The 27,960-nt window shown below is 44.9% G+C and overlaps 1 protein-coding gene across 1 annotated transcript in view; it reads left to right on the top strand.

The window, feature by feature from the left end:
* The first annotated feature begins 919 nt into the window (after positions 1 to 919).
* The window catches only part of LOC146785436 (uncharacterized), a 153,561-nt gene continuing 126,520 nt past the window's right edge, over positions 920 to 27,960 (top strand). The window contains exon 1 of the mRNA XM_085634490.1: positions 920 to 1,177. Coding sequence (XP_085490616.1) covers positions 988 to 1,177 — 190 coding nt within the window. The 5' untranslated portion in view covers positions 920 to 987. The remainder of the gene's footprint in view (positions 1,178 to 27,960) is intronic.

Here is a 27,960-nt window from a genome sequence, read left to right as displayed (position 1 = left end):
TTCTACGTATTTCTTTCTTTGTATATGGCCAAGTTATTCAGATGGCAGCTTCAGGGCACCAATAAAGAGAACTGTCAGGAAGAAGGCTGGAAATGTTTTGTGATCTCCTTTACACTCTTAACCCAGACATTGGGAACCCTCACCTTCTGCAACACATTCTAACTGCGATGGGGAGAGCCATTTGCTCCCCCTAAAGCAGCCACAGACAATGCCACCCACTTCCGAAGGAAGATGGCTAACAAACACCCTTCTAAATGAAGAGTTAGAGAAAGTCTACCATCATGTAATTACTAACTAAACTTCTGAATGGGTTGTCGATAGCCAGAATGCCGCAAAGACTAGAAGCTAACACCAAGGAAATGAAAGGTTATTTAATTAGCAGTCAGCATATAACACCAGAACCGGTCAAGTGAGCGAGTGAGTTGTACCTTCTCACTAAAGCATTGAGTAACCTGACTAAAAATAAAGACGGAGATGGTACAATGGTATTAGAGCAGGAATTTCGACTGCCCCATTCACTTTACCGGGCGCTTCTTTGACGGTTGGCGGGGGGGGGGGGGTGGGGTGGGGGACGAGGTACTGGGCAGTTTCCCACTTTGCCCATGCTAAATGTGAGTGCAAGCCCTCATGCAAGTGCAAGGGCAGAGGAGTGATTTGTAGCAAAAATTCTGCAGGCATAAGAATGTATAGAACACCCTCACTGCTGATTGTGCATAAGAAGTCAGGGTCTCCGTGGACTTTGGAAAAGAAAAATGTCTGTCATTCACTTATAGTTTTATGAGACGGAAGGAAGCCTTCGATTCACACTAGAAACCAATAAAGCAGCAGAGCAAATTCAAACAGGCTTCAAGGAGAGATTAATCATTTCAGAATGTCACGTGAACCACCTTGAAGTCCCAGTACAAAGGAAAGTGAAAGGACACTTCACAGATCTGCAGTTCATGGAACAAACATCATTTATTTTTCCGTTGAAAGAGAGCGAGGAAGATGGAAAGCTCGACGGTAATCTGCAAAATGGGTGACGGTTTATATCAAGTCTTTCTTCTGGGGCTGGCTGGCCAACACTATACCATTGACGTGGACGCCAATCTAGAAAATTTCAAAAAAACAACCATCTCAAAATTCAAAGGGCTGGTGGCTAACACAATACAGAAGGAAGTAACAGAGAAAAATATAGGTATGTACCAGTATGCACTTGCAGCCACGCAGTGATAGAAAGGAAAACGTGGATTTTAAGATGCATGGGTTTGATTATACACGAGTTTATTCAATAATATGTTCTTGGGGTAAGGTGAGGGCTTTAAGAGGTATAAAAAACAGTGTGTGGGGGTCTCTCAAAGGGCGTGGCCAATGCAGTTAAGGCCGTGGCTTAAAACGCCTTTACTAAAAATCTGTGTTTAGCATAGTGTGCCGCCTGACTGGCATTTTGCTACTTCTGTGATTGAATCCAGATATTTAATACAAAAAGTAAGATTACCTACAACAAGGTAGGGCTGTTGGCAATGGCTCTTAGTTGCATAAGATACACAATAAGCAACAACTATCGCTTTGTTGCATATAATATTGAAAATATTTTTTTCCACCTCGAGGGTGAGGGCAAAAAAGGAGAGCCCGATAGAGACCCTTTGAGGCACCTGCTTTTCAGAACTGCCAGTGCTGAGCACCGGCAAGACCCGGTCCACTCAAAGCCCTGGGTAAGGTGTAAAATAAATAATATGTTCTTGGGGGAAGTTTTCCAGAAGTACAACGAAGAGCTTAGCAGGTTAGTGTTCTCACCTGTGCTCCCCTGCAGTGGCTTCGGGCATCAGTCTCCTTTTCTACTACATTTCACTTTATTTAGCTTGTGTTGTTTGTTAGCTGCCGGGGCTGGACGGCCAGTTCCTATTTTACACCTGTGTGGTAACTATCCATATCTTGGGGTCTGACCCTGAGACTCGGAAATGTTAGGAAAACCTTAGACTCTCAAGCCTGTACATGCCAAATAACCAGCGTCGACGGGCATAAAGAAGAAAAGAATAGGAACTGTGAGCGAGGGCGGGGTCATTGAGTGTGGGGGGCGGAGTCAGATACGTGGCAAAAAAATAAACCAATATTAACTATTTTGTTGGCCTTTCACAAATAGTTAACTGCATATAAAATACAATTCAGACACCTTAAAGGAAAAATAAACGCAACTTTAATTTATCTGTGGGGTATTGTATTTTTGGGGTAGGAAAGCTTGCTTGGCTAATGCGATTACTTCAGATGCCTCAGAACGGTCAATGATTTGAATCCTAGTCGGTGCACTGGGGAAATAGTGACGTGCATTTATACTGCTGAGAGGTCTAAGCCAGTAAAGAAAACACTTTGAACATTTGTCATTAGTATAACAAATATATATTATACACTGTATAAATAGGTTGTCGCAAAAAGATTTTTTTAAATGTTTACAGTGCTTTCAAATGTTATGTTATAGTGAGGATCTAAATGTACCTATTGTAACCTTTTTTATCGGTTTCGAATAAACGGACAAATTCCTTATTCTATTAGTTAAAGCATGTCCGGGCGCCCAGGCAGCCTTTAGATGTGCTTAGTGCCAATATCGGCAACACACCCAACCCGCAAACACAGCAATACCATAATAAAGAACACACAAGACACATTGGTTGTTGGAGAAAACATTGCTGCAGGTTTATTCTGCATAAGAAATATGCCAACATGATTTGGTCAACTTATAGGCGATCCAAGGGCAGGCAGCATAGCCTGCCCACCTGATGAACCAAATTGCACCCTGGCATACCCAAACGGTGCTAACCATTATGGGGGATTAACCCTTGCATCCTGTGGACCACCAGTCCACCCATTTACTCACGCCCCTTGAGGGGGTGGAGCATATCCAGGCAAGCCCCCGGTTGCTCAGGTTTACAACCGCCCGAAGGACTAGCCGGGCGCCGTCTTTCCTCCAGGGTCCTGCTGTAACGACTTCCTGGGGCTATTTGGCATTTGTGCCCTTCCTCTGGTTCTGAAGAGGGTAACCCTATGTACCATTCAGCCTCTAGATCGCCTCGTAACTCCGCCTGCAACACAAAATAAGTTAACAGCCTTCCTACCCTGGCCATCCTTCCAGCCGACACGCCGGGTAAGCGGTAGGGAGGGAGACGGTGTGATGCCTCTGCATAACAAGGATCGCCAGCTGGGCAGGGGAAGTAGATATACCTACCCCCCCCCCCCCGCCCGCTGGTGCGCCAAAAATGACGCAGTAGCGCCGGACCCCCGGGGGGTCCAAACACTACCCCTGTCGTGTTTGTGCCCTCAGGTGGCACTAAGGTGGCTGCCCTTTTATGGGGGCCCCCTGCGTGGTCCGCGGGCAGCCTCATAGTGCCAATATCGGCAACACACCCAACCTGCAAACACAGCAGTACCATAATAAAGAACACACAAGACACATTGGTTGTTGGAGAAAGCATTGCTGCGGGTTTATTTTGCATAAGAAATATGCCAACATGGTGGGTCAACTTACAGGCGATCCAAGGGCAGGCAGCCCCTATGCTGCCTACCCACCTGATGAGCCAAATTGCACCGTGGCATAACCAATCGGTGCTAACCATTTTAGGGGATTACCCCTTACATCCTGTGGACCACCAGTCCACCCATTTATTCATGCCCCTTGAAGGGGCGAAGCGTATCCAGACAAGCCCCCGGTTGCTCAGGTTTACAACCACCTGAAGGACTAACGGGGTGCCGTTGTTCCTCCAGGGTCCTGCCGTAAGGACTTCCTGGGGCTATTTGGCATTTGCGCCCATCTTCGGGTCCTGAAGAGGGTACCCCTATGTACCATTCAGCCTCTGGCTTGCCCTGTATCTCCGACACAGGTCTGTTGTGGCACCCATCATACCCAGGGCCCTCCACCAAGGCAGGCATTCTGACTTACACCCTGCTGATTCTAGGGCATCACCCAGGTCCAACAAAACAGGTCCATGCCCATACTAGACAAATGGACCCCCTTCTACATCAAAACATCCTCTGGTCTTTGCATGCAAGAGCTGAGTCTGTTAAAGCCAGGAACCCCTCTATTCCATGAATTTTGCACATGGTGCTGTTTACCCTCCTGCGAGAAATTTCAAGGGACTCTCCAGACCCGGACAATTCCTATTTACTTCTGACATGGTTACCAGTCCTTTTGGCTGGACAATTCACATCTACCTCTGCAGGTTTTTCCCAGCCCTATCGGGGAAACCTTGAGATGTAGCACTAAAAAGACAATGCCTAATTCACCGAGCCCTTCAGATTTCATATGATTTTTGTAGGAGAGTAGGATCTGCTTCTTATAGTTACCCCCACTTTTTGCTGATGTTTCACTGTTTTCGACTTAGACTTAGACTTTCTGGGATCCAGCTATCCAGGACCCCAGCCTAGCTGCTTTCTCCTCTAAACTGATTGCATGTACTTTAGGTACACTCCCGATTGGATACTGGGGTATCCTTATCAGTCCCTAGTATATGGTATACTATGTACCCAGGGCATAGGTACCCCAGAGGCCTCTCTGGGGCTGCAGCATGTATTATGCCATCCCTGGGAGACCATTCAACATGACACCACAGGTCTGCTACAGCAGCCTGTGTAAGGTGGTGCATGCACCCCTTCCTTAGATATAGGTTCACTATATCTACTCCATATCCCTGCGCATATAAACCTATCAGTCACCCCTATGGCAGGCCTTAACAATCCTGAAGGCAGGGTGCTGGGTTTTATGTGAGAGGGTGCCCCTGCATGAACAGAGCACCTCTGCAGCCTTCGGAACCCATTCTCCGGGAATGTCTGTGATGCAGCCAGACATATATGTTTCAGTGCATTATAACATCGCAGTAAATGCTAACTTTAAAACGGCTGCTTAGAAACATGTTGTGTTTGGAATCATACCTCCCTGTCAGTAACTGGTGGGGGAGGTATGATTCCACCCTAGTGAAGGGACATATGTGGGTCACCAGTATGCCCGGTACCAGCTTTCTCGACCTGGGCAGCAAAAAATGGATGCTGCTAGCCACAGACACGATTCTGCTCTCCTGCTGCTGAGCCAAGCTCGTGCAGAGGAAGGCATGACAATAGGCATTCTGTCACACGGAGGTGTAACCACCTCCCAGACAGGCTTAAGTGTACTGGGGCTTGGAGGGTGCACTCTTAGAGTGACAGAAGTCTGCACTGGGGGCACATTTGGTGTCCCTGTACATAGTCCAGCTCAAACCAGTTCCAGTAGCCATTTGCTCCTGCTCTGGCGCGAAACTGGACAAAGAAAATGGGTGTAGCCACCCCTCTGTCCTGCCCCTCCCCTTTAGGGCCTCAGTCCAACCCCAGGGAAATTTTGGAGAAGTGGAGACTGAAAGAATGGCCCACTCTACTCCACCAGAGAGCAAAGGGAGTGAAGAAAAGTCTTCTCCCCCCCAGTCTATAGGTAAGGGTCAGCTTCCTCAGGGAACTGATCCTACCTCTTGTGGAGGAACTGCCCCAGAGGTGGTCAGCCAGGCTAGCTTGAATCCAGTGGTGTAGTGAGCACGGGACCCACGTCTGGGCATACCCTTCCCACTTAGGGGGACATATGCAAAAGAAACAATTGATGGACGTAATGCTGGACAATGCAGACATTCACCCCCAGTTACAATGATCTGGGTTAAATGCATCACTCTTTTGCTCACCACACCACCCCAGTTTGGACCCAGCCATATGCAAATCGGTCTTGACCCTGTTCTCTGTGGGAACAGTCCAGTCCGAACTGCCAAGCCAGGTCCTCCCTGGACCTGAAACAAGCATCCTGGGACCGGTTTTAGGGCATCAACCTTCATCAGCCAGGCTAGCTTGAATCCAGTGGTGTAGTGAGCACGGGACCCACGTCTGGGCATACCCTTCCCACTTGGGATAAATGCAAAAGAAACAATTGATGGACCGAATGCTGGACAATGCAAACATTCACCCCAGTCACAAGGATCTGGGTTAAATCCATAATTCTTTTGCTCACCACACCACCTGGTACAAGGTGCCCACTTTAAATAGTGGGCGGCATATACCAACCCACCTTCTCACACTTGCCGTGAAACCCTCCTTTCTTACAGGAATTTTGCCTGTTCAGTTCATCTGTGATGTTTTCGCCCCCAGACTTCCCAGGCTGCTTACTACTAACCATGTGAGCAGCTGCTGGCACTAATGATGGAAATCTCCCAGTTGCCACTTGAACTTATACACCGCCGCCCTAATGTGCTACGTTGTAAGCAATGAAGTACCTAACTTATGTCTCTTCACCTAGGAAAGATACAAAAAAACGTATTGATCATGAGAACAGTCATAATCACAAAATTTAACATGGACATACCTCGGAGTGAGAATGGCTCTACCCACCCATAAGCCCAGAGATATATATGCATTAAACCCACAGATACACCTTTGAATTAAGTTAACCTGCCCCAGAATTTGCTTCTCCCTGCTCCTGAGCAGGGAGCCTGTTTCCTGGAGGTACAACCCCTCCACCCCTGAAACACTCAATGATATCAGCTGGCTGTGTTACATTTGTTTGCCCAGGACTGTTGAAAGTAAATTGTACTCCTTTTATTCAGAGTCTGGGTGAACATGAGGTGGGTAGGGGGACTACTATTTGCCTTTGCAGTACCAGAGTTATTGTTTTGACCAATTTATGGTACACATGCTGCTGAAACTGGCCCTTCAGATCTCTGACTATCCCATTGAAGCATGAACCTGTGGCTTTTGCCTAAGAAACCTGTATGTAAGTGCCAAACATGACGCATATTTGAGCGCGCCGTAACTTGTAAGGTATATTGGCTCTGAATAACAGATATCTGTTGACTCTTGACTTATGATTGACCTCAGGGGGCTGAAAAGCTAGGTGAACCTGCGGGAGCTGCACCTGTGACCATGTGTGAAAGCAGTCCCCTACCGAGGGTGCAATAGTCATAACGCTTTCATCTTTCTAAAGCAAGGACTGCCCACAGTTGCAGCGCTCAAACCCTCTCGAATCATGATTGTTTGCACTGTCACGGTTAGCCCAGGTGATGTTACTTGAGCTTAAAGGAATATGCTACTTACCAGTATGCATCTGTTCTGGGCATGTAGAGCTGCAGATCCACACACTAGGATAGTAGATCACCATCTGGTGTTGGGCTCGGATGCTTGCAGGTTGTTGTTGTCTTTGGAAGAAGTCTTCGTGGTCACAAGATAGGTGACTCCTCCCTTGGACGACAGTGCGCATGGGCATCAATTCCATCGTTAGATTGTTTTTCGCCATGATGGGAAATTATGGAGTATGTAGAAGAGAGAGAGATGTCCATGTGTGATGTCTAAGTAAGACAATGCTGGAACAGATACAGGTCCCGGGGAGGTGGGTGGGCGTGTGCGGATCTGCAGTTCTACATGCCAAGAACAGATGCATACTGGTAAGTAGCATATTCCGTTCGAGGCATATGAGCTGCAGATCACACACTAGGATAGACTATATAGCAGTATCTCCCCTAGCGGTGGTCACCTGTATCGGTTGCAGCAGTTTGAAATAAAGTTTTAAGGACAGCTTGTCCCACAGAATCTTGTTGCTTTGCTTGCACGTCAACAGAATAGTGTTTAGTAAAGGTGTGTGTTGTAGACCATGTGGCTGCCTTACAAATGTCTTCTAAGGGAACGTTTCCTAAGAATGCCATGGAAGCCCCTATTTTGCGTGTGGAATGTGCTCTAGGGGGAACTGTTAGTGTGCGTTTAGCTTTGTGGTCGCATATTTGGATACATTTAACTATCCACCTAGCTATCCCAGATTTGGAAATGGGGTTGCCCTTATGTGTTGGAGAGAAAGCTACAAATAATTGTTTTGTTTTGCGGAATTATTTGGTTCTGTCAATGTAGTAAAGAAGGGCTCTTTTAACATCTAAGGTATGAAGAGCTCTTTCAGCTATGGAGTCTGGGTTTGGGAAGAACACTGGTAACTCTACTGATTGGTTAAGATGAAAAGGAGATATGACTTTTGGAAGGAATTTCGGATTTGTCCTAAGAACCGGTGTGTTACGGTGTAATTGTAAGAATGGTTCTTGTATGGTTAAAGCCTGGATTTCACTTACCATTCTGAGGGATGTCATAGCGATAAGGAAAGCTACTTTCCATGTGAGGAACTTTAGTTCGCATTTATGCAGAGGTTCAAATGGGGGTCCCATGAGCCTAGTAAGAACAATGTTTAGATTCCACACCGGAGAGGTTGGTAATCTGGGAGGAATAATTCTTTTAAGTCCTTTCATGAAGGCTTTGATCACAGGGACTCTAAAGAGTTACAAGTGCTGTCGATTTTGTAAGTAGGCTGCTAATGCTGCTAGGTGGAGACGTATGGATGAGTATGCTTAATTACATCTTTGCAAGTGTAGTAAGTAGCAAATGATGTTCTGGATGGATGCATCCAGTGGGTGTATATCATTGTTAGTGCAGTAAATGGCAAATCTTTTCCATTTTGCAGCATAGCAAGCTCTAGTGGTAGGTCTTCTGGCTTCTTTTATAATGTTCATGCAGTCTGGTGGCCGGTTAAGGTAACCAAACGCTAGGACTTCAGGAGCCAGATCACCAGATTCAGTTGACCTGGATCTGGGTGTCTGATCTCTACATGGTTCTGGGTTATTAAGGACGGGGAGAGATGCAGTTTTTGGTGTGGAACTAGAGAGAGTTCCAGTAGTGTTGTGAACCACGGCTGGCGTGCCCATGTGGGAGCTACTAGGATCAGTTTGATAGACTGCTGCCTGAGCTTGCGTACCACTAATGGAATGAGTGGGAGAGGCGGAAAAGCGAACGCCAATCTGCCTGACCAGTTCATCCATATCGCGTTGCCCTTTGACTCCGGGTGGGGAAACCTGGCAGCGAAGGTTGGGCATTTTGCATTTTCGTGTGTGGCGAACAGATCTATGTCTGGTTGGCCCCATTGTTTGAAAAAGGGCAGTAGGACTTGGAGATGTAGTTCCCATTCGTGGATCTGTTGTGTTTGTCGATTTAACAGATCGGCAATTTGATTGTGAACCCCTGGAAGGTGTTCTGTAAGTAGGTATATGTTCTGAGGAATGGCCCATCTCCAAATGTTCTGTGCAAGCTGGGACAGCTGCATAGAATGTGTGCCTCCTAGTTTTTGTATGTAATACATGGCTGTCATGTTGTCTGTCCGGATGAGAACAGTTTTGTTCTGGAGATGTAGTTGGAATGATTTTAGTGCTAGGAATACTGCTAGCAGTTCCAGGTAATTGATATGGAGCACTTTCTGTTGAGTGGTCCATTTGCCCTGAGTGGTGTGTCCGAGGAGATGAACTCCCCATCCTGTGAGTGATGCGTCTGTTGTGAGCACTATCTGTGGAAGAGGCTCTAGGAACAGCCGCCCTTTGGACAGGTTTGTTATGTTCCACCATTTTAGAGAGCGAAGTGTGCGGCTGTCCACCAACACCAGATCTGTGAGTTGTCCGTGAGCCTGGTTCCACTGACGTGCTAGACATTCTTGCATTTGAAGTCTTGCATAAGGCACAATGAAGATGCATGACGCCATCATGCCTATGAGTTGCATGAACACTCTTGCTGGAGGAGAGTGTTGGATTTGAAATTTCGTGATAAGAGCTTGTATATTGGCTATCCTGGCTGGGCTGGGATATGCTAGGGCTGTGGAGGTGTTTATGGTGGCTCCTAGATACTGGTGTATATGAGAGGGTTGGAGATGAGACCTGGGATAGTTGATTGTGAACCCCAAGTTGTGTACAATTTGGATGGTTTGGTGAGTGTGTAGAACACATTTGTTGAATGACTTGGCTTTTATTAGCTAGTCGTCTAGATACGGGAAGACATGAATTTGTTGTCTTCTGAGATGTGCTGCTACTACTGCCAGACATTATGTGAATACTCTGGGCGCGGTTGTTACCCCAAATGGAAGGACTGTGAACTGGTAGTGTTGTCCGTCCACCACAAACCTTAGATACTTCCTGTGAGCAGGATGTATGGGAATGTGGAAGTAGGCGTCCTTGAGATCTAGTGTGGCGAGGAAATTGCCTTGTTGCAGCAGTGGGAGCACTTGTTGAAGAGTGATCATATGGAAATGATCTGAGTGTATATACAGATTTAGGGGTCTGAGGTCGAGTATTGGTCTTAGAGTCCCGTCCTTCTTGGGGATTAGGAAGTAGAGTGAGTATACCCCTGTCCCCTGATGTTCTAACTGGCTCTATTGCGTGTTTTTGGAGCAATGAGAGAACCTCTTGTTTGAGGAGCGTAAGATGGTCTGGTGACATTGAGCGCTGTTGGGTAGTATATGTAGGGGCGTAGTTGTGAGTTCCAGGCAGTAATCATACTGGATAATTTGTCTTACCCACTTGTCTGTTGTGATGGAGTTCCAGACAGGTAGGAACTGTGTTAGTCTGCCCCCGACTGGAGTGGAATGTTCTGGGGGGAGCGGAGGAAAGTTACTGTTTTGTGGCAGGGGAGGTGCGAGTGTTGTTATTACCTCGACCTCGTTCCTTGTTGTTGTTTCCTCTGTATCCGCCTCTAAAATATCCTCTACTGGGGGATGTTTGTGTAGTGGCTTTGAATTTAGATGAGGTGTCTGCGCCCATATTTTCGGAGGCTCATCTGTAGAAGGAGCGCCGAAAGGAGCCACGTGGTTGTGGAGACTGTAATGCTCCCATGGACTTAGCAGTCTCGGTGTCCTTTTTCATTTTTTCAAGGGCAGTGTCTACTGCTGGCCCAAATATCTGTTCCTGGTTGAATGGCTGACTAAGTATGGTAGTTTGTACCTCTGGCTTAAAGCCTGAAATGCGTAGCCAGGCATGTCATCTAAGGAGCACACTGGTGTTAATTGCTCTAGAGGCGGTGTCTGCGGCGTCAAGCGCACATTTAATTGACGCATTTGAAATAAGCTTTCCCTCCTGGATAAGGTCATTTGCCTGGGTTTTATACTGTTCTGGCAGATGTTGTAAGAGATCCTCTAACTGTTCGTAGTGTGCCCTGTCATATCGTGCTAGTAAGGCTTGGGTGTTGGCAATATGCCAATGATTAGCGGCTTGTGCTGCTACTCTTTTGCCAGAGGCTTCTAGCAGTTTGGAGTCTGTGTCGGGGGGTGGTGTATCTCCTGTGGTTTGGGAATTGGCGCGTTTCCTAGCATTGGAAACGACCAAAGAATCCAAAGGCAGCTGTCCTTTGATGTAATTAGGATCTTCAGGGGCAGGCCTATATTTCTTTTCTATTCTAGGGTTAAGAACCCTGGCACGGACGGGGTCTTTAAATACCTCGGGCGTGCTTAATGACTCCTTTGATCATAGGCAGGATTTGTACTGACTTTTGAGATTGTTCAAAAGTATCTAAGAGGAAGTCTACCTCTGGTGCATCGGAGTGCATTGTGATGCCATGGTAAAGTGCCGCTCTATTTAATAATTGGCCAAACCTCAGGTGATCGTCTGGAGGAGATGGTTTGGAGGGATATGGCTGCAGTTCTGGCATGTCTGTTGGGAGAGGGAATTCCCAATCACCAAGTGGTGAGGTATCTGGATCCGTGAACGGGTCATTAGGATCACCCTCACCCCCTAGGTCATCATCATCATCATGTGGAGGTGGTGTATGTGATGGAGAAGGTATAGGTAAGGGTGGTGTAGGCAGAGGAGGTGGGTTAGAAGGCAGTATAGGAGAAAAAGGGGGCATAGGCGATGTTGCAGAGTCCTTCCTGTTTACAGGAACTGGGGCAGGTGGTGTGTCCAGTTTCCGTTTTTTACATGGCACAGCCATGACATGTCCAGTCGTTGGGTTAATTTAAATCTTTTTCTGCCTTGGATCGATGGAATCTGGTTGAAAAAGTTCCTGTTCCTCGGGAACAGTTTTTGGTGCCGATTTTTTCAGTTCCGAGCGAGGTTTTGGCTGATCCTTGTAGGTTTTGGCTTTAGGAGGTGTATCAGAGTCCTTAGCCGTTTGTTTCGGTGCCGATGATGGTTTCGGAGCCGAAGCTGGATCTTTAGGCATGGGAACCTTCGGTGCCGGTTTATCTATTGGCCGTGGCGTTTTCGGGGCCAAAGGCGTCGGAGCCGATTTCGGTGCCGAGTGGTCTTTTGGCTTCGGTGCCGAAGGTGCCGGTGGGACAATGACATGCGGTTTGCTCGGACCCGAGCTACCGGAAGGCTTGTGTTGTTTCTTCGGAGCAGAGCCCGGAGGTGGGGCTTCTGAAGGATGTTTTCGGTCTCGACTGGGGCCAACAGGCGAAGTCTTGACCAATGCCTTTGGTTTTGGAGGGGTTGGGGCAGGGGCAGTAGTACTCACACGTTGCCCAGGAGTGATGGGGTCATCTGAGTCCTCTGCTTCGGAGATGATTTGTAGATCCTCAGAATCTTCTTCTGGGACATCGGGGCCTTCATCAAAGATGTTCTCTGGTTCCGGAGCTGGTCTCTGTGCCATGATGTGTCTTCGAGCCCTTCGATCTCGAATGGTCTTTTTGGATCGTAAGGATGCGCAGGCTGGACAGCTGGACTCATCGTGTTCAGGTGATAGGCACAGGTTGCAGACTTTGTGGTGGTCACTGTGCGGAAATTTTACTCCACACTGGGTGCATTTTTTGAAAGGCGTCCTTTCCATGAGCCGTAGGCCTTACGGCTTGGATAGGCCCAGCGGCCCGCGTCGACGTCCGGAATCGAGCCGATGAAATCGATGTCGAAGATGAAGGTGCTTCGATGGTTTTGTGGAATTTTTACGGTTCGAGAAGCTTGGAATTGGGATTTCCAACCAGAGCGGAAAAGTTGCATCCGAACCCAATGGCGGAAAAAAACAATCTAACGATGGAGTTGATGCCCATGCGCACTGTCGTCTAAGGGAGGAGTCACCTATCTCGTGACCACGAAGACTTCTTCCAAAGACAACAACAACCTGCAAGCATCTGAGCCCAACACCAGATGGCGATCTACTATCCTAGTGTGTGATCTGCAGCTCATATGCCTCGAACATAAAGGTCTGGAATCAGTCCTTCCACATATCCTACTCTCAACTCATAACCCAAATTGTAAGCAAAGATTTCCCCATCGCTCTGTGGCCCCTGGCCACCGTGAAGGTGTTCTGTTATTAACATTAGGGGTCTCTAAAATTTGGAAGCCCTCCCTTTCACCTCTGAACTGTTTTGGATATTTGTTAGGGACATTAAACAGGTGATTATTTTTAATAGCCTTTCCAAGGTGGGCACCCCTTTATGTGTTACATCGAACTACCCAATTACTATGTACCACATTCCATCCCAGCTCCAATGGCTGAGCTGAGGCCTTGCTGCTTAACCCTTCTACAACAGAGATAATAAGGATGTTAAGAAGACTGGTGAATCGTGTAAGACAATACTGCTAGATTCCAAGGTAGCTTGTGTCCGGATTCCACCGGACACTTCTCCTGTCTTCACAAGCAGCAAGTCTTCTTTGGCTCCCATTGAAAACGACGCAGCGACCCGACACCAAAAGACACCTATGCACCCGGCTTCCCTGGGTGAGGTAACTCCAGCACTATGGTGCTCTTGTGTGTGTTGGCTCTAGAACTACTTACCCTGTAATTGACTCGCTTGTAGACTCTCCCGAAGTATCCTAAAACTCTAAAATTCCAACCTCGACTTGCCCCATTGAAGTCAATTGGGATCCGCGGCTGTGTTCTCACACTGCATGCATCTCCCGTGGGTCGTTTACTTACCTGCCTTGGGTGGATTAGTGAGGCCCCAGCGCTTCTGAAGGCCATAGGCCTTGTCCCTTCTCAAATCATTGTTCTTAAGTTTCTTTTTTAGTATATGGTCTGGTACGCCCCTAGGGCCCCAGCCATATTTGTGCTTAATTTATTGTGAAACGTTGATTTGTGCATATGTTCCTGACTTCTAATCCCATAAAGAGATTAGTAGAGTGTGTCTAGTAATAAATACATATATATTTGATATATATACCTCTGTGGTGTCCTTTCATTTAGTGATTCAAGAGATTATAGGGTAAAACAAGCTGCTTTACATCCCTCTAAAGACTTAGACTGAAGGCTGCTCTCCACAGCTACCACTATGATAGCTTTCTTTAAAAGGTTGTCTTAAACCTACTACCATAAGAGTCGAATTGTACTGGTGCAAGGTGGCCACTTTAACTAGTGACCAGCATATGCCGGGCCAACTTCTCACACTTTCGAACTACCCAATTACTATGTACCACATTCCATCCCAGCTCCAATGGCTGAGCTGAGGCCTTGCTGCTTAACCCTTCTACAACAGAGATAATAAGGATGTTAAGAAGACTGGTGCATCGTGTAAGACAATACTGCTAGATTTCAAGGTAGCTTGTGTATATTCACCTGTGGAGCATACAAGCCGGGCCTTTCCCAGCACACCAGTGATACCCAGAGGACCTTTAGCACTTCCTTCCAGATCCGTGCTATTATGCAGTCAACCCGGCTGGGGGTGTAAACCGGGCTGCAACATCTCCCACACCCCTTGTGCAGGAAGAACATCAGTGAACATGAGTATTTGTACGTCTCCCCTTTGAGGTACCTTGGCGCTGCATAACATGTTTTATTGCCCCTCAACATAATGGTAATTGTTAAACCAGCCCCAAGGATGAAAGGCTGAGTGGACCTGCTGGGTTTTAACCTGATTCCCCGCAGTCCCCTACTGCTCTTTGCAATTCTGAAGCCAGGAATGACCGCACACGCGCTACAACACTACTGCACGTTAATGATCTGCATTGGCCAGTAGAAAAGGAAGACCTTGTCTCTGAGCTGCAAGTCCAGAAAAGCCTCTCAATTACTTCCTGTAGGAGAGTAGGATCTGCACCTTATGTTGCCCCACTTTTTGTCTGATGTTTACACTGGTTTCTGGCTATAGTCTGGCTGGGACCCTGCAAATCAGGGCCCCAGCCTCTCTGTTCTCTCTAAACAACTTGGAGTGCATATTAGATGCACTAGGGATTGGATACTGTGGTACCTTACGAGCCCCTAGTATATGGTACCTTAGGTACCAAGGGCATAGGTACTTCACAGGCCTACCACGGGCTGAAGCATGTATTATGCCACCCCTGGGAAGCAGACTAAATCTGACACCACAGGCCTGCTACTGCAGCCTGGGTGAGGCAGTGTTAGCACTCCTCACTGAGATATAGGTACACTATATCTCTACCTACAGACACATATAAACCTATCAGTCACCACTAAGGCAGGCCCTATCAATCCTGAGCGCAGGGTGCTTGGTTTCCAAGTGAGGGGGTGCCTCTGCCTGAGCAGGGTCCCTCTGCAGCTCTCAGAGTCCATTCTCTGTGGCTGTTTGAGGATGCGTCACACCATATACTCTTAAGTGCATTATAACCTTGCGGTAAATGCTAACTCTGGGATGGCTGCATCAAATCATGTTGTGTTTGGTGTCAAACGCTTTGGAATCATACCCCCACACCAGTCACTGGTGTGGGAGTATGATCCCACCCTTCTAGAGGGATAGACATGTACCTATTGTGGAAACACGGTAGAATCCTGAAGAGCCCTGGCATCACAAAATGGATGCCACCAGTCACAGACACTGGGCTGCCCTCCTGCTGATGACCGAAATTCACAGTGGAGGAGGCCCAACAATAGACATCCTGTCACAGGGAGGTGTAACCACCTCCCAGACAGGGTTTAGTGTATTGGGGCTGGGTGGGTGCACTCCTAGAGTGCTTTGAAGTCCTGCACTGGGGGAGCAGTAGGCTCCTCTGTGCATATGCCAGCTCAAACCAGTTCAGGGGCTACCTGCCCCTGCTCTGGCGCGAAACTGGACAAAGGGAAGTGGGTGTAGCCACCCACTCCCCTGACCCTCCCATAGGTGGGGTCATAGAGCTAGTCCCTCCCTTCCTTGCAGTATAAGTTAGGGAACACTTGCCATTGCAAACTAGATATCCCTGGACGATGCTCTGAAGAAGAATCCTGGACCTTCGACGTTCCACTACCTCTGGAAGACTGAAGAATCTCCCTTGGAGTCAAGGAGTGACTCCCCTGCTTGGCAGGCACCAAAACTTTGCATCAACGGTCGCAAACTTTCCCGCTGTCCAAAGTCCCTGCAGCCCAGGAAAAAGATTTCCTGACTTCCCGAAGGCCATCGTGAGTCCCCAGTGACGCTGAGGCAAGTGGACCCCATGAGTGATGAGGAACCGCCATCCCTGGGTACTGTGCACTATTATCGAGTGCAACCAGCCTTGGATTCCACCGGACACTTCTCCTGTCTTCACAAGCAGCAAGTCTTCTTTGGCTCCCATTGAAAACGACGCCGCGACCCGACACCAAAAGACACCAATGCACCCGGCTTCCCTGGGTGAGGTAACTCCAGCACTATGGTGCTCCTGTGTATGTTGGCTCTAGAACTACTTACCCTGTAATTGACTTGCTTGTAGACTCTCCCGAAGTATCCTAAAACTCTAAAATTCCAACCTCGACTTGCTCCATTGAAGTCAATTGGAATCCGCGGCTGTGTTCTCACACTGCATGCATCTTCCGTGGGTCCTTTACTTACCTGCCTTGGGTGGATTAGTGAGGCCCCAGCGCTTCTGTAGGCCATAGGCCTTGTCCCTTCTCAAGTCGTTGTTCTTAAGTCTCTTTTTTAGTATATGGTCTGGTATGCCCCTAGGGCCCCAGCCCTATTTGTGCTTAATTTATTGTGAAAGGTTGATTTGTGCATATGTTCCTGTCTTCTAATCTCATAAAGAGATTAGTAGAGTGTGTCTAGTAATAAATACATATATATTTGATATATATACCTGTGTGGTGTCCTTTCATTTAGTGATTCAAGAGATTATAAGGTAAAACAAGCTGCTTTACATTCCTCTGAGACTTAGCCTGAAGGCTGCTCTCCACAGCTACCACTATGATAGCTTTCTTTAAAAGGTTGTCTTAAACCTACTACCATAAGAGTCGAATTGGACTGGTGCAAGGAGGCCACTTTAACTAGTGACCAGCATATGCCAGGCCAACTTCTCACACTTTCCTTATCTGACTAAATGGGACGTGGTGACTGCGCCCGTGGGGGCACTCAGAGTCACTAAATTATGGAAGCATATATTTAAGCATAACTTTTGCAGTTGGAGCTAATGGCTTGATAAGGCACGATGTGAGTGTTTTTTACTCCTATGGACCCGTAGCCTTTAAGGGTTGCCCCTAACGAATGCGTATGGCTGGATTCCTGTCCTAACAATGTAGGAATGCCCATTAATCTGATGGCAATTGACCGTGGTGATTTAAAGCTGGGGCGCTAATCTACTTTCAATAGGTCTCTCGGAGCCGCTTCCCTGGCGGAACGCCTGGGCCATGCATCAGAAGTTGCCACGTTGTGTTTGCCAACCCCTGTGTTCAAACTGCGAACAAGAAATGCCATCAGCTGCCTCCCCGAACAACAAGGGAACCAACAAAACCAACAGCAACCTCTGTAGCAAACCATGGTAGGGATACAAATTCACAATTTGACAAGGTCCCCAACACCAATCCTTGTAACCAATAATTCAGAGTCCCAATACTCATGCAAATTAAGCTTAACTATCCTCACGCCCACTGTGTTGTTTAATACGATAGTGCAAGGATGTGCCTGTTCTCAGCTCTCACTTCACTTCCGAATCCAGCCTCAACCCAGTCTCCTTGACGACTGCTTGTCCAGAAAGGCCCAGGCAGTGATAGTCAAACGTCCTTTCTGAAACCCTCACTTGCCCCGCTCTACAAGCGCTGCGAGGCCGCGTCTAGAGCTGCTCCAGCCCCCTCTGCTCTGGTGACATTAGATATACATTTTCCTCCTGGCAGACTGTCACCAGCATTGGGGTTGACAATTAAGTGCCAGTGACGGGGACCGGAAACCAAAGTGTCAGATTAAGCATTGTTTTTTATAGCTTCTGCTAAGATAAATGGTATAATTTCTGAAAATTGTCTGTTTCCATTTACTTACTTGCTAGGTTTTACGTGAGGAAATGTCTCTAGGTTTCACAGGTTTGATAGTTGGGTGTCACTAATAGATGCAAAGAAATCATGGAAAAGTCACACCTAAGCAATCTGAAAACTCGGCCACTGCACATTTATGTAGTAAGGAGTACTTGCTCGGTTTTACTCATGAGAAAGTGTCACTCTAGGTTTGACACGTTTGATAGTTGGGTGTCACTCATAGATGCAAAGTAATCATGGAAAAGTCACACCTAAGACATTTTAAAACTTGGCCACGGCACATTTTTATGTAGGAAGGCGCGCTTTCTTCTGACTTATATAGTGCTTAGTGCAAAGTCTTGCGGTCAGAGAATTAACCGCAACCCCCCACAAAGCACTGTGGTCTGCCCCTTCATGAAGACGCATCAGTTGGCAGGTCCTGCACAGGAAACTCGTGCATTTTCAATATTAGCAGGGAGTGGAACGAGGATCAAGTTGAGCATCAGCATGTAGCGCGCTGTCATGCTAGGACAAGTATTGTACTACTGATCAAATAAATGACTCTTCCCCACTCCGTCAGGCCGGGACAATGTACCTCTCACTCCCACTGGCCCGTCGTGGACCCCAGTCCCAATCACCAACAGCTTCCAGTACTAAAACAACACTCAAAGGTGACGTGGCAACGCATCTGAGCCACCTGCAAGTCCTGAAAGAGGATGTCCACCGCCAACAGCAAGAAGGACCAGCCAATACTGGTGAGCCCAGGCAAGGCTACGCGCCCCGTCTCCCCACCTGGGAAAACCAGGCGCGTTGCCCCAAAACACATATGTAGTGATGGGAATGATGATAAATCCACGTAGGTTCTTGTAATAATAAGTATTTATTGCGTAAGATGGTACAAGGTGGTGATAGAGATCAGGGTATCTATAATATTCCCACTACCACGGATAGAGTAATCTCACAGTTACACGCACATACATTCTTCATACGCTAGGGCCCATTTCACTTACACACGCTCAAATACTCTACCAGCAATAACCTGTGGGAAGAAACACCTAAACACCCTGCATCTATATCGGGGTCGATAAGATCTGGTTTTTGTGACTGTCCTCAAACAATAAACATAATCTATACAACATATACAATAATGATCAATAATGTAAACTCAATAATTGACAAGAAAGAATATCCAACACCATGTTTAAAATTATATTGCTTTATCTAAAATTAGTCAAGAAATCAATCAGAATAAATCATTTTCTCATAGTTACCTATTCTAGCTAAATGTCAGAACGGGTCAGGACAAGTCTCTCGGTAAAAGTCTCTCAAGACGCGGCAAAGGCAAATGGCAAGTGGCAAGAAACCTCTCTAAGCTAACATTTTTTATAATGCTTCGAACAAAGGAAAGATACATTGGAAACATAAAAAAAATAGTAATGTCCGCTGAATCACTGAGCAGAGCGAGAAGGAAAGGATGTAACATCGCTACATTTGAAAATCTCCGCTCAGGAAAAGTTCACAAAATGAAGACTACGGAACAGGAACCAAGAAACCAAAAAAGTATCTAGTTTGTTCAACTTCTCCTCAGCAATCGAGCCATAGTTCACAGTCTTTCTCTAAGGCTCCTTTGTTTCCCAAGGCTGCCAAGGACGTTCCATTTCTTTTGGAGATCTCCCAAAACTGCTGCTGTCCTCATGGAAAGTTTCTCAAGCAAGGACTATGGTCAGTTGACTTCAGGACCATTTCCAGCAGGGGTCTCCCTTGTCACAGTTTTCATATCATAAATCACAGCCAGGCTCATAAATCAGCCAACTCGGCTTAGGCCACCATAGGCCATAATTGACCATCTTAATTAAAGAGACAAAACAATCGTTACTACAGCATAGTGATTAAACAGTGTTAACCCCACTAACACCCTTATGTGTATGTATTTATCTAGCTCTTGCGACATAGAAAAGCATTAATTCGGAAAGCGTTTTGTGCTCAAAAATAAACAGCACACAGCAACGTTTAAACATGAAAACACGCACATTATTTTTTAAACAGCACGTTTATGCTCACCCACGTGTAACTTTCTCTTATGTTAAGACAAACGGATTGATTAATATAAACACACTTGCACAAGACAAATAATTAATTGTTAATTATTAATAAATTAATAAAACGCATAGACATGCCAGAGCTTCAAAAACCAATGAATTTTCAAACTGAAAACTCTGCTCCAGCAATCCCCCCTTTGGTGATTTTATCACCAAATAAACCCAAAAAAAAAAATTTGTGAAAATTTAATCCCATTTTAGGAGAAACCGGAAATGTCTTTTTCTCCTTACACAACATTACACACCAGTCACTCTTTCATCATCCTTCTTTGTCTCTAAGTAAACACTCTCCCTCAATTCTTCTAATTCAATCTCTTGTGGTTCTCTTTTCACCCTCTTGATTTTCTTTTCTTCATTCAATTTCTTTTCCCCTCTCCTGTTTTTACAACACACACACACTAATCTTAGTATTAATAGAGCAACAATTATACAAGTTAAGGGAAACAATATTCTACCTATAATAGTACTACCTATTTTTGCAATAAAATCCTTAACAGCTATCATCTTATTAGCTATTTTAGTCCATAACCCTTCAGCTTCAAGTGGTACTAATTCTTCATGCAAATCAGTAATATTTTTGATATAGACCTTCAGGTCTTTACTTTCGTCTGGAATGTAAGTGCAACAATGTTGAACTTTCAGCATTCCACAGACTCCACCCTCCTTGGCCAATAGAATATCAAGGGCAAGTCGATTTTGCATAGACATGGCACGTACGGCACTTAATTCCGTATTCACCAAAAGAAACCCTCCTGCGGTATTTGTCGATAAGCGATCAACCACTGTGGACAGTTTCCGAATTCCATAAGCATTCAAAGAAATTCCCACGGCTGGAATCAAAACCCCAAAAATATCACCCACAATTTCTGACCAAGTTTCTCTCTTAAAACGTGTTAGTAAATTAATATTCTCTACATCTTCTATTTTATCTATATGAAAGATCTTAGGAAAAACCAGGCCCACATAACACGTGCCATACCAATGGTCAGGCAACTTGTAAAAAGCCTTGTTCCCACAAACATAGTACACTCCTGGAAAAATTGTATCTTCTCCACCTCTGAAACCCCAACCTGTTGCAACAAAGTATGTATCATGGCACTCACTAGTTCCCACAAAATATGTATCATATTGAGATTTCCTTCTGGTAATGCATAGTTTACCCTTCTGCGGTGCATCTAGAGCTAAAGTTGGACTAGCCCCATTTTTCAACTCTTTTCCCATTTCAATGTCCCAAATTGTCTCACTCACTTCATATTTTCCCGCTTTCTCATGCATGTTCAATCTCCTTTCCTCTACCATATCCAGGAAAGCTTTCTCCTCTTCTTTCAGACTGCAAGTTAAATTATTCTTAAAAATGTAATCTAATGTTAATCCCTTTTCTTCAATAAAAATTTCACCAAAAGTGTTAGCTTCTTTAGCTGGATTCAGCTCTTTGTTCATTGGCAAGTGCCCAAAAATACTATCTCTGTTAGACATCTTATAATCTACTTTCCCTAACAAATAAAAAACACTACTTAAAATACTACAAGAAATACCATATGTAGCTGGTAAATGGTGATAAGTAACACCCTCTGAAACGGATGCAGGTAATTGCATACAAACGTAGCAATCCCTCACTTCCATTGTTTTCACATATTCATATAACAATTTAGAAAAAACATTACTAGAAAAATTATTAATTGACCTATCTTTGTGTATGTAAGTACTACTACTTCTAATTGGAACTACTCTTTGCGAATTCTTCTCTACATTTGTCATATTCTCTGTATGCGTTCCAAATTCAACCTTAAAAGTCACTAATAAAACTAAAATACCTCATAGAAGCATTAATAATCCAGTACAGCAGCAGCACATCCTACACCACCTTTTAAAGAAGGCACATCTATTTTGATTATTCTCTATGTTAGCCATTTTACTACCTTGACTTAACCACTACTACTCCACTACTGAAATTTGATTTTTTTTTTTTAAATTCTCCAACGAATTCTTTTCTTTCCAGTTTCTTCAAATGATCTTCCCGTTCACTTAATCCAAGTGAATCCTTCTTTTATTCAGTTTGGATACTTGTCATTCTTCACTTCACTTTCTTCAACATCAAATTGTATTAGATCTCCAACATCAAAATCCTCAGTATCCGACTCTTCTCCAATGTCAGTCAAGAGTACTTTCAGGATTTCACCAGTATCCTCTTCAACCACTCCTCGTACGGTCTCCTCTGGATTTCCTTGACTTTCCACCTCTTCACTTTCAGGCAGTGTCACATACATCCATTCCGGCGACCTATACTTTTGGTTAGGTTTTCTCACTCTTTTGACCTCTTCTGGTTCTTTCGATTCTTTTGATTCTTCTCCTTCAGCCTTCAAACTTTGACTCGATATTTCATTCACTTGTTCAGCTTTTGATGAATTTGGTCTTATTATTCTGTATCTCACCCTTTTAACTCTGTTGTTAGGCCAACGATCTCCTTTCACAACCTTTTTCGGCTTTATTTCTTTATCACTCCTTTCTCCAATCCAAGTTCTCTTTCTCAGAACTCGACCCTCTGTTTGTTCATTCTCATCATCCGATTCCGCTTCAAGTGCCTTCTGTTTTCGTTTTCTAACAGTTTTCTTTTCTTCCACAGATTCTTTCACCACTATTTGAGACTTCCCTACTTCTGTCCCTCCTCGAGTCTCCGACACGCAATCTTCTTGCTGTCTACTTGTCCCTTCACCTAGCTCGTCATGAATGTTCCCTACACCTCCTCGGGGGTCTTCCGCAATCTGTCCCTCTCTATCTTCTTCTGACCCTGCTTCTTCAAGTATTATCTCAAGTGGTTCTTCAATCTCCTCCTCTTCTGATTCAGGAGTAGTCTCTGTGAAATTTCTCTTTTCTTTTCTTTTTCCTTCACTGCTTTTTGAAACTTCAGGCTCTCTCACAGAATCTGTTCTTTTCTCTGATACTCGCAGTGGTTCACTTGAAGCCTTTTCTGCTTCTTTTCTCACTGATTCTGTATCTTCATCATCACTGGAATCTGACTCTTCAAAATACTCTTTACCAGTCCCTTCTTTTGGGTTTGGAACTCTCAGAGTATGACTTGCATGTACCCAGTGTTTCACTCCAGCACACTTTACTGCAGTCATCGTAGTCAGAATAACTTGTCTCGGCCTTCCCCACCTTGGAATCAAGCAATTTCTTCTTCTGTGCACCTTAATCCTCACCCAGTCTCCTGGACTCAGATCATGGGCTTGCTTCTTCTCAAGTGTGGTAGCTTCTTCTCCAACCTGGTGAAACACAGAATGAACTGCGTCAGCCAGGCCTTTACAGTAATCCAAAATCATGTCATCAGTTATTGTCACCAACTTATTTACAGGCACGAATGCATGGCGCATTGCATGTCCCATGATTATCTCGTGCGGACTCAAACCAGTAGTTCTATCTGGAGTAGATCTCATAGTCATCAGAACTAAAGGTAACACATCTGGCCATTTCATGCCAGTGGCTAAGCACATTTTTCCAATCCTATTCTTGATTGTGCCATTAATCTGCTCAACCACACCAGAAGCCTCTGGTCGGTATGCACAATGTAGCTTCTGCTGTATTTTCAATGCTTCACAAATTAAACCCATAAGTTCATTTTGAAAGTGTCTACCTCTATCAGACTCAACCGTAACTGGAAACCCATACCTAGGAATCAACTCCCTTAACTGTAACTTTGCCACTGTTAATCCATCATTTCTTCTAGTCGGGTAAGCTTCCACCCACCTTGAAAACAAACAGACTACCACTAGAACATACCTCAGTCTGTTTACTTGGGGCATTTCAATGAAATCAATCTGCATTCTTGTAAAAGGACCTCCTTCTCTGCCAATTGTTCCCAAACTCACCACTGTCTTTTTCCCAGTGTTAAATTGCTGACAAACTAAACACCTTTGACAGATGCTTTCTGCAATTGTCCTGAACTTTGCATTGTACCAGGTCTGCTTGAACGACCTGACCATCGCATCCCTTCCCAAATGTCCCTGGCCATGATACATCCTTGCCATTGACGACAAGATGGAGTTGGGCATTACTGGTCTGCCATCTCTGTAGACCCAAACATGGTCTGTTTCTCTTGGAGCACATCCTGCCTTAATCCAATCTTTTTTCTCTTCCTCTCCTGCCTCATCCTGTAACTGCTTCACTTCATCCCATGTCTCTAAGACATTAGTAAACATCACAGAGAGTAAAGACATTTCACCCTCTCGGTCCCGATTAATTGACTGATTTGTCTTTGCGCAATATTGTGCAACATCGTTTGCATAACGGTTTCCGACCGTTATAAAATCCTCCCCTTGTCCATGGGCAGCACATTTTACAACTGCTAACTCCTTAGGCAGCTGTATCGCCTCAAGCAATTTACCAATCATTTCAGCATTCTTTATTGGAGTTCCACTTGATGTCAAGAAACCTCTTTGTAGCCAAAGCTGGCCAAAATCATGCACCACTCCAAATCCATACTGACTATCAGTCATCACAGTTGTCCTCAAATCTTTCCCAATTTCGCAAGCTTTTGTCAATGCCACCAATTCAGCAACTTGCGCAGATTTCACTCCTTTCAATGGTGATGCTTCCATAACTTCTGAAACTTTACACACCGCATATGCTGCACATAGCACACCATCATCATTTCTCAGGCATGATCCATCCACAAACAACACATGATCATTCTCAGGTAAGGGAAGATCCCTTATGTCTGGTCTCGGTTTTGTACAGTACTCAAGCACATCCAAACAATCATGATCATCTTCCATCCTCACACCTACATTTTCAATATCCGGCAAGAGTGTCGCTGGATTCACATTCACACATCTCTCAAGAGTCACATTTGATGCTCCCAGAATCACCTTTTCATACTTAGTCAACCGACTATGTGACATGTACTGAGTTCTGCTTCTTGTCAAAAGAATTGCCACATTGTGAGGTACGAATACCCTTACAGGATATCCCATTATGATTCCCTCACTCTGTTCCAGGCTTCTGCATGTTGCAGCCACAGATTTTAGACAACCTGGTAAACCCACAGCTACAGGGTCAAGTGTCGATGAGAAGTACGCAATAGGCCTTCTCAGTAATCCATGTTTCTGAATTAACACTGAAAGTGCACATCCATTTCTCTCACTGCAGTACAACTCAAACTCCTTTTCGTAGTCAGGCATACCCAAAGCTGGAGCTTCACACATTTTACTTTTGAGCTCTTCAAATGCTGCCAATTGTTCTGCATCTAGATCCAATGGATCTGTCATTTCACTTTTTGTCAGTTTAATCAGTGGCTTTGCTATCAGCGAAAAATTAATTATCCACTGACGACAATATCCCACCATACCCAGGAACATTCTCACTTCTCTTTGGGTTTTTGGAGCTTTCACTTCTCTGATTATTCTGATCCTCTCATCAGTCACTTTTCTCAGACCTTTTTCAATATTGTGTCCAAGATAATGCACCTCTTTCTTGCAAAATTGCAATTTGGCTGGAGATACCTTTAACCCTCCATCTGCCAGATGATTCAGTAAAGCTATGGTATCTACTTCACAAGCTTCACGTGTCTTTGATGCCACAAGTAGGTCATCAATATATTGCACTAGCACTGAACTCTCGGGCATGATCAGACTTTCCAACGATCTTTTCAATAACTGATTGAATATCGAAGGACTCTCCGTATACCCCTGTGGGATACGACACCATGCTAAAATACGCTGGCCAAACCTAAATGCAAAAATCGGCTGGCTGTCATGATGTAATGGAATTGAAAAGAACGCATGACACAAATCAATCACTGTATACCACTCAGCATCATGTGGAATTTGATACAGGATCACTGATGGATTTGGCACAATAGGACAACATGCCACCACAATTTGATTAACTTTTCTCAGATCCTGCACAATCCTAAATTTCCCATTAGGCTTTTTTAGTCCCATTATCGGTGAATTACACGGACTACTTAGTAGTTCTCTCAGGACTCCTTGCTGAATCATTTTCTCAATTATAGGAGTTATCCCTTCAATTATTTCTGGTGTCATTTTGTACTGAGGAATGTTAGGATATGTAATTCCCTCTTTTACTGCAATTTTCACTGGATCTACATTATTCATCAATCCCACATCCTCTCCAGTAAAATCCCAAACTGCCCTTTTCACTGTGTCTCTCAACTCTCGAGGCAAATCCTCCAGATTGAACACTGCAAATGCACCAATTAACTCACTTTCTCTATTCTCTAGAGTCATTCGGTACAAAACATCCTCATCTGGTGTCTCAAAAGCTATTCCATCTGGTGTACAAAAAATTGTGCAGTTCATCTTGCATAACAAGTCCCTACCTAACAGATTCACTGGACTCGTGTCACAGACAATGAATCTGTGCATGTCTGAAAATTTCCCTATCTGTACTCTTACTGGTTCAGTAAGACGTGTTCTGATTTGTGTATTGGCTACACCAACTACTTGGATTGCTTCATCCGAGAGAGGAAGATTTCTAACATCTGTTGACCTGACAGTTGATCTTGTCGCACCTGTGTCTACCAAAAAAGTAACACTCTCCTCATTTATTTTCCCATCCACAAATGGTCCTGCCTGGTCTATTTCTAGAGTTGCACCAAGTATGCACTCTTCCTCCTCTCTTCGGCACCGTCAATAATCACCCTCAGACTCACTCCCTTCACTCTTTAACAAGTACTGTTGTACCTTGTTAGAACGTCTTGGTTTGTTTACCTGTTCATCATTGTAGAATCCTGAATCCTGATTATACTTTTGTAACCCTCTATTCTGCGGCAAGGGCGGTTTTGGCTCTTGACTCTGCTGTCTCACAACTTTCTGTTGTTGCTGCTGTTGATTATTTCCTTCGTTCTGCACCTGTTGATTTAAGGATTTACCCTCATTATTCACTAATGGTGGATTGGTACACTCAGATCTCCAATGTCCCAGTTGGCCACAGTTGTGACATGGGAACTTTTTTTTCGCTTCTTCCAGACTTCCCTTTCCTTTTCCTGCATATCTAGGTCTATTCCCTGGATTATTTCCTGGATTATTCGCTTGTTCCACTAACTGCGCTTCCTGTCTTTCCGCAACTTTCACTTGTGCCCACATTGCTTTCTCTTTCAGCTTTCTTTGTTTTGCTTCAATTTCATCACTAAAGTATTTTGCATGTCTCAGAATCTCATCTACTTTCTTACTCTGCCAATCCACTGTATGCTCACGAATTCTCTCACCAATTTCAGGTCTAAGGCCATATACAAATCTGTATACAAAATGACTCAAATCTTTGTCACCCAGGTGTTCATCTCCACTGAATTGTTTAAATGCCAGTATCAGCCTCTCGTAAAAAGCATGAACTGATTCTTTTGCTTCCTGTTGTGTTCGATCTATTTTAACCCAGTCTGTCTCTTTTGCAGGTACTTTACTCTTCAGGTATACCATCACCTGATCATACTTTCTCATTACTTCTGGATCTGGTGCCCCTGTTCTTGGATCTCTTGGATACTCCTCAGTAGGCCAACTCACAACTATTTTACACTCAGTCCACAAGTCTGCTGGAACAATTATATCAAACAGACTATTCAGGTCAACCCACAGCACTTTTGACAATTTCACAAACCTGTCTACCTGCCTATACCACTCGACGGGCTTTTCTCTCAATCGAGGGAAATCATTCGTAAATGATAAAATATCCTGTCTGGTCCATGGAACATGTACATATCCTCCTCCAGGTATTTCTCTAATAGGATAATTATCCACTGGTTTCTCCTTTTCTCTCACTGGAAATGCTGAATAAGTTGTTCTATCTTCAGATTCCTCTCTTTTCTTATACCACCTATCCTTCCACTTTTCTACATCACCCCATCTTCGCAATAATGCTACCATTTCCTTGATCTGTCCTGTTCTACCAGTAGCATTCAAATTCTCTATATCCTTTTCTGTAAAATCCATCCTGTAGGTTTTTTGTAAAGCCTTCACTTTATCAATGTCAA

This window comes from Triturus cristatus, chromosome 11 (genome assembly GCF_964204655.1).
Source record: "Triturus cristatus chromosome 11, aTriCri1.1, whole genome shotgun sequence".
In the NCBI taxonomy this organism is placed as follows: Eukaryota; Metazoa; Chordata; class Amphibia; order Caudata; family Salamandridae; genus Triturus; species Triturus cristatus.
Note: the sequence above shows the minus strand (reverse complement) of the source record. Positions and strands in the feature narration are given on the sequence as shown.